At 40.9% G+C, this 14,847-nt stretch overlaps 1 protein-coding gene across 1 annotated transcript in view; it reads left to right on the forward strand.

The window, feature by feature from the left end:
- The window catches only part of HMCN1 (hemicentin 1), a 210,130-nt gene that overhangs the window by 177,534 nt on the left and 17,749 nt on the right, over positions 1 to 14,847 (forward strand). Inside the window, exons 85-97 of the mRNA XM_075038698.1 lie at positions 195 to 385; positions 1,116 to 1,197; positions 2,007 to 2,276; positions 2,809 to 2,979; positions 3,185 to 3,355; positions 4,421 to 4,591; positions 5,835 to 6,005; positions 7,673 to 7,843; positions 9,851 to 10,021; positions 10,483 to 10,632; positions 10,964 to 11,101; positions 11,427 to 11,548; positions 13,076 to 13,313. Coding sequence (XP_074894799.1) covers positions 195 to 385; positions 1,116 to 1,197; positions 2,007 to 2,276; positions 2,809 to 2,979; positions 3,185 to 3,355; positions 4,421 to 4,591; positions 5,835 to 6,005; positions 7,673 to 7,843; positions 9,851 to 10,021; positions 10,483 to 10,632; positions 10,964 to 11,101; positions 11,427 to 11,548; positions 13,076 to 13,313 — 2,217 coding nt within the window. The remainder of the gene's footprint in view (positions 1 to 194; positions 386 to 1,115; positions 1,198 to 2,006; positions 2,277 to 2,808; positions 2,980 to 3,184; positions 3,356 to 4,420; positions 4,592 to 5,834; positions 6,006 to 7,672; positions 7,844 to 9,850; positions 10,022 to 10,482; positions 10,633 to 10,963; positions 11,102 to 11,426; positions 11,549 to 13,075; positions 13,314 to 14,847) is intronic.

Below are 14,847 nucleotides of genomic sequence, written 5' to 3' on the forward strand. Positions count from 1 at the left end.
TCTAAATCTACCCTCTTTCAGTTTAAAAGTTACCCCTAGTATTTGTTACCTTGTGTATAGCTAAATGGAAAAAAATTGAAACAGATTGAAATTCACACTTCAGAAAGTCAGAGATGAATGATGCCTACCAGCAATTTCATTAAGGGCATTTTATTTTGACTCTGCTATTTCTCTGCCATCACTTGGTTTTTCAGAGCCTCCAGTCTTCAAAGGGGATTACCACTCTAGCCGAATTGAGCCCTTGGGTGGCAATGCTATATTGAATTGTGAAGTCAGAGGAGATCCACCTCCAACCATCCAGTGGAGCAAAAAAGGAGTTGGTGTTCCAATTAGCAACAGGATCCAACAGCTTAACAATGGTTCTCTTGCTATCTACGGCACTGTAGTGAGTCACTGGTCTGTTATGAGGTGTTTCTGCATTGTACTTGATTAATAAAGGTATTCCAGATTGTATTACTTTGAAAGAGTGAGGCTAGACATTTAATCCACTTTTGCTTTTACCTTTAACAAATGTTGTTTTAATTCAGACTAGAATTAGACTCAAATTACTGTGACAAAAAAAACTCAGGGGGAGCTATTGTTCTCTTTAATTGTCAGAAAGACTGAATCTACATACTAATCATTGGTGTGTGAAATCCTGGTCATGCCCAATTAAATGGGACTTTTGCTTTTGACCTTAAAAGAGCCTGGGTTCTACCCAGTCAAGTCAGCTGAAAAGCAATTGTGTTCTCCACGTGCAAACTTCTTAGCATCTAAATTCCTAACATGAATGGCAAGACCCATCTTATCCCTATAAACCCAATGCCTGTATTTTGGAATGGGGTTAAAAACAGCAGCTCCCTTCAGTTCATTTAAATAATAAAAAAAAATTATCCTCAGAATTAAGGAGTTGTAGGAAATAAAAAATGGATTGGTAACAGTAAAAATAATTTACAGTATCAGCTTAATGTTAATAAAACAAAATGTTGGGATACCCTAGAATCTAACTGGGTGCCTCTTAAGATCCAGTGCATGCCATCTGTTGCAGAAAATTCACCTGCAGGAGGTGCACTGTTAACTGAAACCTTCATTACATGTTGACAGGTTATATGACTATTTGGTTTTCATTTCTTTAGAACGAAGATGCTGGTGACTACAAGTGTGTGGCTACCAATGATGCTGGTGTGGTGGAACGCAGTCTGACGCTAACACTCCAGAGTAAGACTCAAAGTGATAAGTTTAATGCCACTAGATGGGAGTGATAACCTACCTTTGGATAGGTGTATGTAGTGCCCATTGAAGTTTTGGAGGTTGGGCAGTGCACTGTAGGTTAAGATTAATCTCATCTTTCATCATTAATATTTAAGAGTCTAGTCTAAGCTAGCGATTGAGGTCAAAGAGGAGAAGCATATAGAGGGTGATTCAGCCTCATCTTAGAAACCAACTTAGAATGGGGTGAATCACCTTCTGAAAGGGCCTGTTTCTCTCAGTTGACTTGAGAGGATGTCTTTACAACTGGACTAAACTAGACTTTTAACTTTTAAATTAAGTCACTTATGTGAGATGAATCCCAGCTTTCACTGACAGTATTTTATTTTTGGCAGAAATTATATTTTAGAATTATTTTTTTCACTAGTGGTAGAATTTCTGAACATCCCTTTCCTATTACAGCCTCAAGCAGTATGGATCTGTGACTTATGTCTCAGTTGCCTCTGGACGTGATTAATAGCATCTTCCTGCAGGTTTTATGAAAAGCAACACATTTTAGCAATAAAGACGACGGTGTGTTCAGATAGTCAAGCCTCAATCCCCACTTTGGTTCTTAGATTGCTACGTATTAAAAAAAGCCTATCGTTGTCATTTTAACTTGCATATATTTTCACAGTGAAAGATCAACAATAATAATTTTAGTCAAAGTAAACTGACTTAAGAATTTTTTGCCCCTGTTCTGACCAGATCTTTAATATTCAATACAATTAAAAAAATGTAGCCATGTGCTATTGCCTAAAGAAACCTTTCTCTTTCAGGTCCTCCAGTCATTACTGTTGAACCTGTAGAGACAGTTATTGAAGCTGGTGCCACAGCAATGCTGAACTGCCAGGCAAATGGAGAGCCTCCTCCAACCATCAAATGGTCCCGCCAAGGTCATCCAGTTGTGAGCGATGAGAGAGTGACTGTTCTGTCTAATGGCTCCTTGCGTATTGTTGCAGCACAGAAGGAAGATACGTCTGAATATGAGTGTGTAGCAAGGAATCTAATGGGATCTGTTCTTGTTAGAGTACCACTGACTGTCCAGGGTAGGTTCACAAAATATAGGACTGTGACTATCAAACTGGTAGATTACAGCATTAATTGAGATTAATTACAATCAAGATTGTATCTTATTCATATATTATGGATAAGAGATTTTATCTTATCTTCCATATATGCATTAAATATGTGTTAAGCCTAATCTGAGATGTCAGTGGGTTTGTTTCATGAAATTTGTTCCATTATGCTCATCCAGCTGTGTGAGACAGATGAGTGTGAAGGAGTGAGAGACATAAATAACAATGAAAGGGTCTTGAATTAGATCCCATTCTCAGAACACATATCATAACTTAATTGTACCTCTAAAGAAATGCTTTTAGGAGCATAAGCAGTAACTATTTCAGAGCAGCTGAAGTATTTTCTGAACTGTAGTAAGATATTTCTGCAGTAATGAAGACGTGAAGGGAGTTTGATTTCCAAGTATGGCTTATGAAGTGCATTTTTCACTTTGCTGTATCAATTTAGGAGTGTTATAAGCACAAGCATGTTACAAATAGAGCATAATTTTTCTCACTGCAGTGCACGGTGGATTTTCTGATTGGCTTGAATGGCGAGCTTGCAGCGTAACTTGTGGTCAAGGTGTTCAGGAGCGAGTCCGTCAGTGCAACAACCCTCTTCCAGCAAATGGCGGGAGGAGGTGTGAGGGGCCCGATACAGACATACGCAGCTGCCACAATAAGCTGTGTCCAGGTATTTCTTTAACGAATTGATACTTTTAATGTACCTTATGTTAAGTGCCCTAACAGTGAACCGTTATCACCACGGATCTTCATGACATACTAGTTTTTCTAAGAAGTTAGAATTCGATTTTACTTCTGTGGAAAGGAAGAGGAAATCTCAATAAATACCTTGAAAATATTTTTTAATTAAAACTGTGGGGTTTTCTGTTTCTTAGTGGATGGCAACTGGTCGGAGTGGGGGCTGTGGGAAGAGTGTTCAAAGAGCTGTGGACAAGGCAACAGGACCAGAACCAGAACCTGCAGTAACCCGCTAACTCAGCATGGTGGGAAGCCCTGTGATGGCAGTGCTGTGGATTCAGTCATGTGTAATATTAGGCCTTGCCCAGGTAAGAGAAGATTTGGTTAGAATTAGTTGCATAAGGGGCTTTCTGTAGAGATTCCCCCCCTCCAAACGCAAATTCTCTCAGCTTGTTTCAGATTATTAAATCATAAAAGAATTAAATGCTGAATTTTTTTATATTAACATTGCTTGTAATGTATCGAATGGCAGTAGTTCTTGGAAACTGAAGTCACAAAAGTAAGTGCAAGGAAAATTTTCAGCAATTTCTCTTCCCCCCACCCCAATAAAAATGTTAATTTTGTATTTTCATGTTTTTCAGTGTTTGTTACCCATATGCTCACTCGCTACTCTGTCATGCAAAGCCAATTAAAATGAAAAAGAAAAAGCTATTAAAAAAACATGTAAAACATAATAGTTAATAATTTAAGACATTATCAGTATGTTTTTCTCTGTTGTTTTAATTTTCAGCAACGTCTTTCTCATAACTAGCTGAATGTTCAGGTTTCCTTCCTGTCTTAGTAGTACTTCCTGCATTTGACAGGTTGTAGTTTATTCATAACCCTTCACTGCTGGCATGTTTCCTTCTATACAATATTTACGGTATTGATTTTTCCCTTTTTCACTGGCTTTGCTACCACTGCAACGCTAAATGTTCATCCACCATCGAGAGATTAATTTCTCTAGATCTTGGCAACAAAATCAGTTCTGGCTCCTGCTTATTGCTAGCCAATGAAGCTGTGTGCCAGCTTTTAGCCAGCATGCCCCTTCCCCTGCTGAGACCTTCAGCCTAGCACAGGACAGTCAGAGCCAAAAACTTATGAAAACACCAGATCTGATCAATCAGAACTGATTCAGTTCTGTTGTTCCAAGATTGTAGTGAGGTAAAGTGATGTATTCAGAAAACAAAAAGGAAAGAATTGATCTCTCTTCTGGAAACTGTTGATTCATTTTAGCTGTTGCTCAAGGCAAAGTTTTTTTCAAGGGCTTATTCAGAATATTTCATTTATTGATATTGAACAATGTAGGTTTTTGCCTTAGGCTGTGGAGCTGTAATTTCATGTTAAAGCAGCTGTATAATTGAAACAGTTTTATAGCTGTGCTGCCTTTGCAGTTGATGGTGAGTGGAGTTCTTGGCTGCCATGGGGTCCTTGCAGCGAGACTTGTGGGAAAGGTACTCAGACACGACTGAGGCTCTGCAATAACCCTCCTCCCTCCCATGATGGATCATACTGTGAGGGGTCTGATGCACAGATGCAGGTTTGCAACAAGAGACGCTGCCCAGGTAAGATGCATTGGACACAAAGAGAACAATGACAAACTTGTCATTTCCTTTCCAAATTCTACTTTATATTGAAAGCTTTCCAGTTCTGAAAGCGTAGTCCCTGAAAAAAATTCATTTAAACCTTTTGTTTTCACTGGCCCCTGTCACTATCTTTAGCATCCCTTTATAGACCTAACACATGGGATTTCTTCTCCTATCCTTGCCTCTCTTCCTTTACCCTGCCATTGTGCAAAAGCAGCATTTTAAATCCTTGGCAGTTAAATTACAGCTTTCCTAAACATTTCTTTTCCTAGGTTCTGTTATTCATTTATCCTTTTCTTCCACATTTCAATGAGTCCTTCATGACTGGATAGGAAAACTCAAGTTTTTGAAATCTGACCTCTGTATCTGGCTGAGTGCAGGGGTAATGAAGGGAAATTTCATGAAATGGAATGTGCAGCAGTTCAGACTAGATCCTTCTGGCTTCACACTCCATTTTGCACATGCCAGATCCTAAGCTGAGTCCCCACTGTAACTGTCAACTGGTAGAAGAGAGAACTGACCCTGCAGTAGTCAAGCAACTGAGGGCTAAATGTTGCACATTTCTCTGGCTTGATGGGCTGCTGATGAGGATGCTATTGCTTACAGCTAGTTTGTGACTGATCAGCCTCTTAGCCACCAACTCAAGTGCTCACATGGATATACCTGTTTTTAACAGTTTGTGTCACCACATCTTGGGAGATCAAGGACCATACTATTCAACTGCTCAAACCTGGTTCACATGAGATAATTTAGTAATAACACCTATAAACAGCTGAGCCAGTAAATCAAAGATTGGTTAGGAAGGCGGGGGGAGAAGGTGGTGATGGTTACATCTTCAGACAGTGCAGCTGCAACTAGACTGGGTTTTGGGGATGGCACTAGTACCAGCCATCTGCCCAGTGTGGTAATTTCAGGGACTACTTTTTATATGGTTTGACTTGCTTACAGATACCTAGAAATATCAGACTCACTGAGCTTGAGGACTGAGTGATCCCTGACCATGATTCTGGTCAGGCTTACAGGTCATTTAAAAGACATGTCACGCTTTTCTCCAGTTTCACTCCTGGAAATCCCTGTGTAGAAATCCCTATGTAGCTTAGATGTTCTACAGAGAGAGTCAGTAACATCCTACAGTCAGTTTTACCCTGATGTAACACTGATTTGCATTGTTATTTCTAATGTCAGAGACTGTAACTGTACCATGCTATGCCTTTCTTGCCAGTGGATGGGAAGTGGGCCACGTGGAGCAGCTGGAGTGCCTGCACCGTGTCCTGTGGAGGAGGCAGCAGGCAGAGAACGCGCCACTGCTCAGACCCAGCCCCACAGTTTGGGGGCCACAAATGTGAAGGAAATGACATGCAAATTGATTTTTGCAACAGTGATCCTTGTCCAAGTAAGTGCTTTGGGTCAGGCTGCTTGTCCACTGACTGGGTTTGTATGTATGCATGAGAGGAAGGAAGCCCTCCACAAATCACACACTCCCACAGAAATCAGAGGGTCTGAACACAGGCAAGTGGTATTAGCTGCCTGGCAAGAGTGAAAGCATCTCTTCATCAGTCAGCATGACTGGGATATTTTAAATATTAACTGTTAGGAGCACAAACCAGTAGCAGCTGGTTCATAAGGTCCTGCCAGACTGTCAGAGATCACGCATCTATCTGTGGTGGATTAACCCTGGCTGGATGCCAGTGCCCACCAAAGCTGTTCTATCACTCCCCACCCATCAGCTGGACAGGGGAGAGAAAAAATATAACAAAGGGCTCGTGGGTCAAGATAAGGGCAGGGAGAGATCGTTCACCAATTACTGTCATGGGCAAAACAGACTCAACTTGGGGAAAATTAACTCAATTTATTGCCAATCAACGAGAGCAGGGTAATGAGAAATAAAACCAAATCTCAAAACACCTTCCCTCCACCCCTCCCTTCTTCCTGGGCACAGCTTCACTCCCAAATTCTCTACCTACCCCCCCAGCAGTGCAGGGGGACAGGGAGTGGGGTCTGGGGTCAGTTCATCACATGTCTCTGCTGCTTCATCCTCTTCAGGGGCAGGATTCATCACATTCTTCCCCTGCTCCATCGTGGGGTCTCTCCCATGGGAGACAGTCCTCCATGAACTTCTCCAACGTGGGTCCTTCCCATGGGCTGCAGTTCTTCATGAACTGCTCCAGCATGGGTCCTTTCCATGGGGCCACAGGTCCTGCCAGAAAACCTGCTCCAGCGCGGGCTTCCCACAGGGTCACAGCCTCCTTTGGGCACCCACCTGCTCTGGTGTGGGGTCCTCCACGGGCTGCAGGTGGATATCTGCTCCACTGTGGACCTCCATGGGCTACAGGGGGACAGCCTGCCTCACCATGGTCTTCCCCACGGACTGCAGGGGAATCTCTGCTCCGGTGCCTGGAGCATCTCCTCCCCCTCCTTCTTCACTGACCTGGGGGTCTGCAAGGTTGTTTCCCCTACATGTTCTCACTCCTCTCTCCAGCTGCGGTTTCTGTGTGCCCTGCAACTTTTTTTCCTTCTTAAATATATTATCCCAGAGGCACTACCATTATCGCTGATTGGCTCGGCCTTGGCCGGCGGCAGGTCCGTCTTGGAGCTGGCTGGTATTGGCTCTGTCAGACACAGGGGAAGCTTCCAGCAGCTTCTCACAGAAACCACCCCTGTAACCTCCCCACTACCAAAACCTTGCCACACAAACCCAATACATTCCAACTATGTCCCCTCCTGTGGTGGCAGCAGTGTTAAAACTGTCCTGTCAGAAGTACTGCAAAGTGATTCTCTCATATCTCACAGTAAAGTGTAGTGACTCATTTGGTTAGTAATGTGTTGCGTACTTTTCCTACGACTGACAGTGTTTTGGAGTTGGTTAATATGCTCTGAGAAATCACAGAATGCTGGACAAGATAACTTCCTTAGATCTTTAATTGTCTGGGGGGGTTATTTTTATTTTGGGAAAAGAAATTTAAAAGTTACTCTCTAATAGGAATATTTTCCTAGCTTCACTGTCTGGTTTTAAGTATCTGTTATTAAGAGGAAGACATAAAATCTGACTTATTTTTACAGTTCATGGCAACTGGGGCCCATGGAGTAGTTGGGGAACTTGTAGCCGAACGTGCAACGGAGGCCAGATGAGGCGATACCGGACCTGTGACAATCCTCATCCTGCCAGCGGTGGAAGGGCATGTGCAGGGGCTGACATGCAGATCCAGAGATGCAGCACTGAACTGTGCCCTGGTGAGTGCTCAGACTAACAGAGAAATTAAATGCAGCTTTCCCTGGAAGACTTCAGGGTATACATAACGTATGTGAGATTTTCATAATATGAAAGGAAAGTAGGACATTCCTGTAATTACTTAAAATTTCATACAATCTAATGATCCACTCTCACTTTTTCTTTAAATGACTGTCACCTTACAAGGATTTCCCCCTTTTACATGTTAGATTTTCCCCAAATGAGGTGGACTAATTCAAAAGAGGAAATAGCATATGAAAATCTCTCCTACACCTAATAATTCTACTTAGTTTTTACAGTAAATACAGTTTATGAGGCTCCCAGTGAACTCTTATAATGTATTCCAGGAGCAGGGAAAAATGCTCAGCTCTAATGCTGTAAAATGATAATCAAAGCAGTTAATTGATTTATTGACAATACATAACTGAGGGGCAATCAATGAACTTACACATTCAGGATCAGGATCAGTGATATGGAAGATAAACCACAATGCTAGAGACTTACTAAACACCTACAAATTTCTCAACACCCTTCTATAACTCATCCCAGAAAGGGAGGAGGAGGATGATTATTATTATTATAGTATTATTAATTCTAATATAATAAAAAAATAAATCCTTAAATCCCTCCTCTATGCGCACCCCTTTACACACCCTCCTCCTGTGGGAGATGCACAACTTTACGCACACCTGTGCCACATGCATGCTGACCTGCCTGCTGGTAACAAAGCCCCTGATGAGGCCACATCTGCACACCCCAGGTGTGGGCCCCTGCTTGCTGCACCCCATAGCATCAGCCCCTGCGAGCTGGATGCCAGCTGCTCGTGGCATGCGAGGACAATTCTCCATCAGGTCTCAATGGAGGTTACAGTGTCAAGTCCAGTCTGACTGTTCCGTGTTTACCCTCCTCTTGCTTGGGTTTATCCTGCCCAATCACAAACTTTCATGCTGCTTTTATAATTCTTTTCAGTTCCCTTGTTGCTGTTATTTTGGCTAATGGTTGTCTTAAGCAAAGTTTTAATTGTTACTTTCCTCTTACCATTGCTAGTTTTGGGCAAATATTGTATCAGATCAGGCATTTCCGGATTACTCTGTTCAATGTCCAGTCATGGTCCTATTGTATCACCTGTTGTTACCGAGGCTGTGCAGACTCCCACACGTGTAGTTCAAGCCAACTCTGATTGACCTCTTGTAGAGTGTTTGGCTAGATAGAACGTGTGTTCCTTATTTGCAAGATTTATGTTTTGTTCGGTTTCTTGTACTCTTCCATCAGTTTTATACCCATGCAACCTCAGATATTTTCTCTGTAGGAGTAAAAGCACTCAAAGCTCTAGACAGATAGGTTGTCTCTAGTGATAGGCTACCAAAAAGTATGACAGGAGATTATGAACATTGACAGCTGTTCTTTATCAACTGGTTTGTGATGGGTCTGCATACATGTGACAATGTTTTTTCAGTTTTGAAATCGGTTTCTGTGGAGGCTGATACTTTCAGGTAACAGACGCAGAGACTGGCAGGGGGCATCTCTGCAGAACCTCCTGGGGGGTGTGGCTGGCAGAAGTCCCAAACACCAGCTGAGCAAATTACCTGCACACTGGACCTCTGTGTGCCACCCTTAGGGAGGACTTGCATGATTGTGTGGAGTGACACATGTAGTTTATACCGTACAAAGCTTCCCTGGTCAGCCATGAAGTGGTACCTCTTCAACATGACTTAGAGAAGAATTTTATGTAGCTCTTGTTAAATCCCCAACCATTATACTGGAAACATCCCCTGGAGGAGACTCCTTGTTTCCGGTACAGCTGATAGACAAACAAAATTTTGAAGGTGGTGTGTTTCTGAGGGGAGAAGTGTTCATGCCTGCCCATTAAAGTGTTTTTGTCATCCTTTGAGCTATTTCTTTTCTCTAACACATTGGTTCCATCAAAAAGGAATGACACTAAAGCATCACTGGTGCAGCCTGACACCTTTAAAATGAAAAGTCGCTTTCTTCATTCTTTGTATCTTCAGTGGATGGAAACTGGGGGCAGTGGCAAACATGGAGCCAGTGCTCTTCCTCTTGTGGAGGAGGAGTGCAGACCCGAATACGCCTGTGCAGCAGTCCAGCCCCGTTAAATCATGGACGTCCTTGTCCTGGAGACTCCTCCCAAATATCCAGGTGTAACACCCAAGCATGTCCTGGTGAGTTAATTTACAGCCTGCACGCAATGACAACATGGTGAAAGCCTGTGGCACTCCTGATTTGACCAGTACTCTCCCATGTCTTGGCCAGTTGACCAAGTAATTTAATTTTTTTGGCTTAAATCTCCCCTGCAACTTCAGCTGGATAAATTTTTTGTTAACCTGCTACATAGCACTAGAGTATGCTGTTAAACAATTGTCGCTTTTCAGACAGGGGTGAGTGCATAAGGCGATTCCCATGTTACTGTGCATGTATCTCAGACCACATATGTACAGTATCCTGTTATTTGCAGGTTGTGAGCTTTACTTTTGCAAATAAAGTAGTAATATATGCAGAAGTATCCTTCTTAAAATGCTGGACAATATTTCTCAATTTTCTCTCCCCCAAAATATCAGACCGTAGAGTTTTCACATGGGCCTTTTTTTTTTTTTTCCCTTTCTCCCTTCTCTCTCCTGCACAGGTGGGCCTTCACGTGCCAAAGGCAGCATCATTGGAAACATTAATGATATTGAATTTGGAATTGCTTTCCTGAATACCACAGTAACAGACAGTCCTGATTCTGAAACTAGAGTAATACAAGCAAAGATTACAAACGTCCCTCGGAGCCTTGGTAGGCTTTTTATTACTTTTTATCACCTTTTTCCTTGACCCAGGCTGAATTCTGTGCAATGCCAGTTTTCAGCCCTTCATTTCATTAAGTGTCACTGAAGAAACTGATCTAAACTTTCCATAGACAGAGAGAGGAAAAGGGAATCTTCAATATTTACTTCTAGTACATTAATATTTGTAAAGTGGTTCCTCTGAATATAGCAATATCTATTTTTGCTGGTTTAGATCTTAAGGGTTACACTAGTGTTAGGTCTTCATATTTAACTCCTACAGATGTGGGTCATGTGATGTTAGGAAAAAAGCTCTCCAATGTTATGTTGCATTTCTTTCAGGTCCAGCGATGAGAAAGCTTGTTTCTATACTCAGCCCAGTTTATTGGACAACTGCAAAAGAAATTGGAGAAGCAATGAATGGTTTTACGCTCACTGATGCAGTCTTCAAGAGAGAAACTCAAGTGGAGTTTGCCACTGGTTTGTTACCTGTGATATACCATCTCTTTCTGTTTCCAATAAGCTTGATAGATACTGTAGTTCTTAAAAAATAGCACAATAACTGTTGCTGAATTTTGAGTCTTGTGCTTACACCAATATTTCTGAATGACTATGGCTTTCTGAGGCTTAAATACAGCTTTTAGAGCTGTGATTTGAAAAATGTGAAGTTTATTATAGGCATGGTACGCCTTATAAAAATGAGTATAAAATAACTGCTCAAGGGATCCCAATTCAGATACTATGTGGCTAACATGAATCTCTGGTTAAGATGTTTTATAAATCAATGTGCTGTTAAAATTCATAGGTGAGGTTCTGCGAATGACTCATATTGCCCGGGGCTTGGATTCAGATGGAGCCTTGCTGGTGGATGTTGTTGTGAGTGGCCATGTGCTGCAGCTCCAGTCAGTAGCTGATGTTGATGTGAAGGTAAAGCTGCTCGAGATACCACCCCCTTCCTTCATTGATACATACTTCATCTCTCATCTATATTCAAGCAGTAGACACTAAGGCCTGAAAACTGTTTTATAGTATGTGACTTATTCTATGCCTGGTTTAACTGACAGATGTTCACATTGCCTTTAAAAACAAGAACTTGTCATTGGGAAGGTAGTACAGGTCACTCAAGGTTTTTAGATGTTAGAAGGTAGTGTTGAGAAGTGTCTTTGGGGCTAGTTATCACAGGCAGGCATGTCAGGTGTTGCTTTCAATAGAGCTATAAAGGTGCATCTTAAACCTGTCTGACATTTTGCCTTCCCTGAGGATGACACCAGCTCTCTTATACCATGGCATCTTGCAAAAATTTCTCAGTATTACTGTTGATTCGTTTGCAGCTACAATTATACATAGTCTGGCAGAGAAACATTCCTGTGGCTGATGAAGTTGCAAAGACAGGGGATTAACAGGTTCTGAACTGGATTGCAACACAGGGTGTGGTGTTATCATGCACACTGTCATGATGCTGTTAATGATGTGCTCCTTTCTCTGCTATAGCATCAAAACTTTCTCTTGTGGAGATACCTATTATGGCAAACAGTCCTATTATGCAATTCATCTGAAATGTTTTGCAGAATTTGCTTTTTCAAAGAATGACACTTCTCTATGACCTTTTTCAGGAATGATTAGAGAGGGCAGTTTGCATGATCGTATGGCAAAAGGTTATAATCTCGCTACTGAATTGCTCTGCCTGTTGGTTCTTGGAGATACTCTCTACTGCTCCTAGTAAGATAGCTTCTATCACTGATGTTGTACTCCTGATAGAAAGATGGAGTTCAAAGGAACTGTTTTTCTAGCTTTTTGGTTTAGTGTATCACATGACAAACATTTTGCTTAATACAATATGTGGTATTAAAGTTTTGGTTTAAAACCAGGTGCTTGATAATTTGTTTTACTGTACAAGAAAGAATATTCTTTACCATTGTTTCTATAAAGGTGGTAATTAGTTAGTGGTAGGTAACCAGTGAAATTGTTTTAATATATTAATCCCACAGTACAATAAATATACATGAAGTTCTTGATATTTCAATACACTGCAATATGTAGCATGTCCAATATTTATACCTTTTTTCAGTGGCAGAATTTTTCTCTACTAATTGTTTATTTAGGCTCATGTTGTCAGCATCTGACTTAGAAACAAAAAAAATATTTAGACCTCAAAAGATTGTTACAGAACAGTAAGATCATTTTCAGATTTTTGGAAGTGCTCTGCTGAGGCCCCTGTCATCAGGTTCCTCAGTACCACAGCCTGTTTCTTATTTGAAGAAATGTACCAGATGCTGTTAAGATTCAACAGTTAAAATAAGAGTAAAAAAGGCATGTGTTGTGTGAAATATGTTATGTTCAGCTGTTAAGAAAAAAAAATGTTTCTTGGAATACATCTCATACCACTTTAAAATACAAAAACCACAGTGGTGTTGGCTGTACTCAGTGGCTGATGCCTGAATTTTGCTGTTTCAGGATTATACAGAAGACTATATTCAAACTGGTCCTGGGCAACTGTATGCCCATTCTACTCGTCTCTTCACTATAGATGGGGTTAGTGTTCCCTATACATGGAACCACACTATCACCTATGATTACACTAAAGGAAAGATGCCTTTCTTGGTGGAAACACTCCATGCTTCCTCTATTACAACAGAGTACAACCCACTGGAAGAAACTATGGCTTTTAAAATCCATGCTTCTATAGCAAAAGGTATTGTACTAATCTTTCACAAAAATAAAACAATGGAAACATGATATCCTATCTTCCTAAAATTCGTTACCTGTATTCTCAAAAGCCAGTTATGGCCTTGAAGGAGGAAATTCTGTGAAACTTGGGTAATTTTATTGTAGATCCTGGGACCTACGTGTCTTGTTAACATACCCATAGACTAATACGTAAAAGCTGTTGCAGTTTGCACTTACTCTTCACCTGTAGTTCTCATCAATGATGTATGTCTGCATTTGCTGATGCTGCTATTAGCATGACCAGTAGCTTCAGGTAGCCAGCCTAAAACATTTCTCCATTTCCTTGCATGTACCTTTCATTCTCTAAAATGAAATTACTGTCACTTTTGTGTGTGGTCAAGCATTGGTGGGGTTTTATGTTTGGGTTTGGTTTTTGCATAGCTGTTGAGAAAAAGGATTGTGAATCTTCTTCTCACAGCAAAAACCACATAAACATAAGTAAGGTAGTAATGAGGTAGAAGAACATTCAAAATTCAGCACTAAATGGGTAAAATGTCCTAAGTCATTCCTCAGATTGAACTTCTCTGGAATTATTTGGTATATACAGAAAATATGATGCTGAGCTGCAGCTTGAAAACTTTACTGGTACTTTATGGATACATTTTTTAAGGCCAGATGTGAATGGTGCACAGTTATGCAGCCCTGTGTAGACACATGCTTATGTACAGTCTGTAAATTTCCTGACTCCTAACACAGAGGTGGCAAGCTAGTAGGTCCATCATCTGTTGTACTGTGCCTTAGCATTACTAACTGCTGCCTTTCACCTAAGTGATCTTAAGGAGTAGGGCATATATTTGTGTAAGTGGGTTTTCCTTTGAGAAGTCATAATTAGTTGGCTTTTTTACATAGTAGAGAAAGAACTGAGGTTTGAAAGTAAATGAAACAGTGGGATTGCCCATCTCAGTCTTTCTTTTCAATAACAACATTCTAAATGAAGTAAAATAATTATCTTCCCACTTGCCAGGCTATGAACTGATTGTGCAATTTGGAAACCAAATAAGATTATTTTTTCTGTTTTAAAAAGAGGTCTGATAAAAGGAAGTCTCCAGATCAAGTTGTGCCTATGCATAAATCTGGCCAGGCCTTTACTGAAATTGCATTTATTTCCTCCAACAATTAATATACTGCTTTTTTAAAAATTTCATATTCATTGAATGAATTTTCGAGCAGCAAAATATACGTGGTCTTTGAGCAGTCTTTACTGGATTTTTCCATTACAGTTCATAGTACGCACTTGTGTTCTTCTGCAGTGACTTATCACAATCTATAACATGGTGACTTGTTTGGTTTGGGTTTATTTCCCTCCTTTTACGTGAAGTGAAACTGAATGGTCTTTGTTCTTTTAATAAGGAAAACTTTATGGAGGAACGTTGCAGGATGTATTAGGCTGGGATGCAACTTGCAGTCACTCTGAGGGAAACCCCCCACCAGTTTAATGTTTCTGAAAACAGCAAAAACCATGTACTACTGACTTTTACTGCCCAAGCAGAAAAACCACT

Source organism: Buteo buteo, chromosome 10 (assembly GCF_964188355.1).
Source record: "Buteo buteo chromosome 10, bButBut1.hap1.1, whole genome shotgun sequence".
In the NCBI taxonomy this organism is placed as follows: domain Eukaryota; kingdom Metazoa; phylum Chordata; class Aves; order Accipitriformes; family Accipitridae; genus Buteo; species Buteo buteo.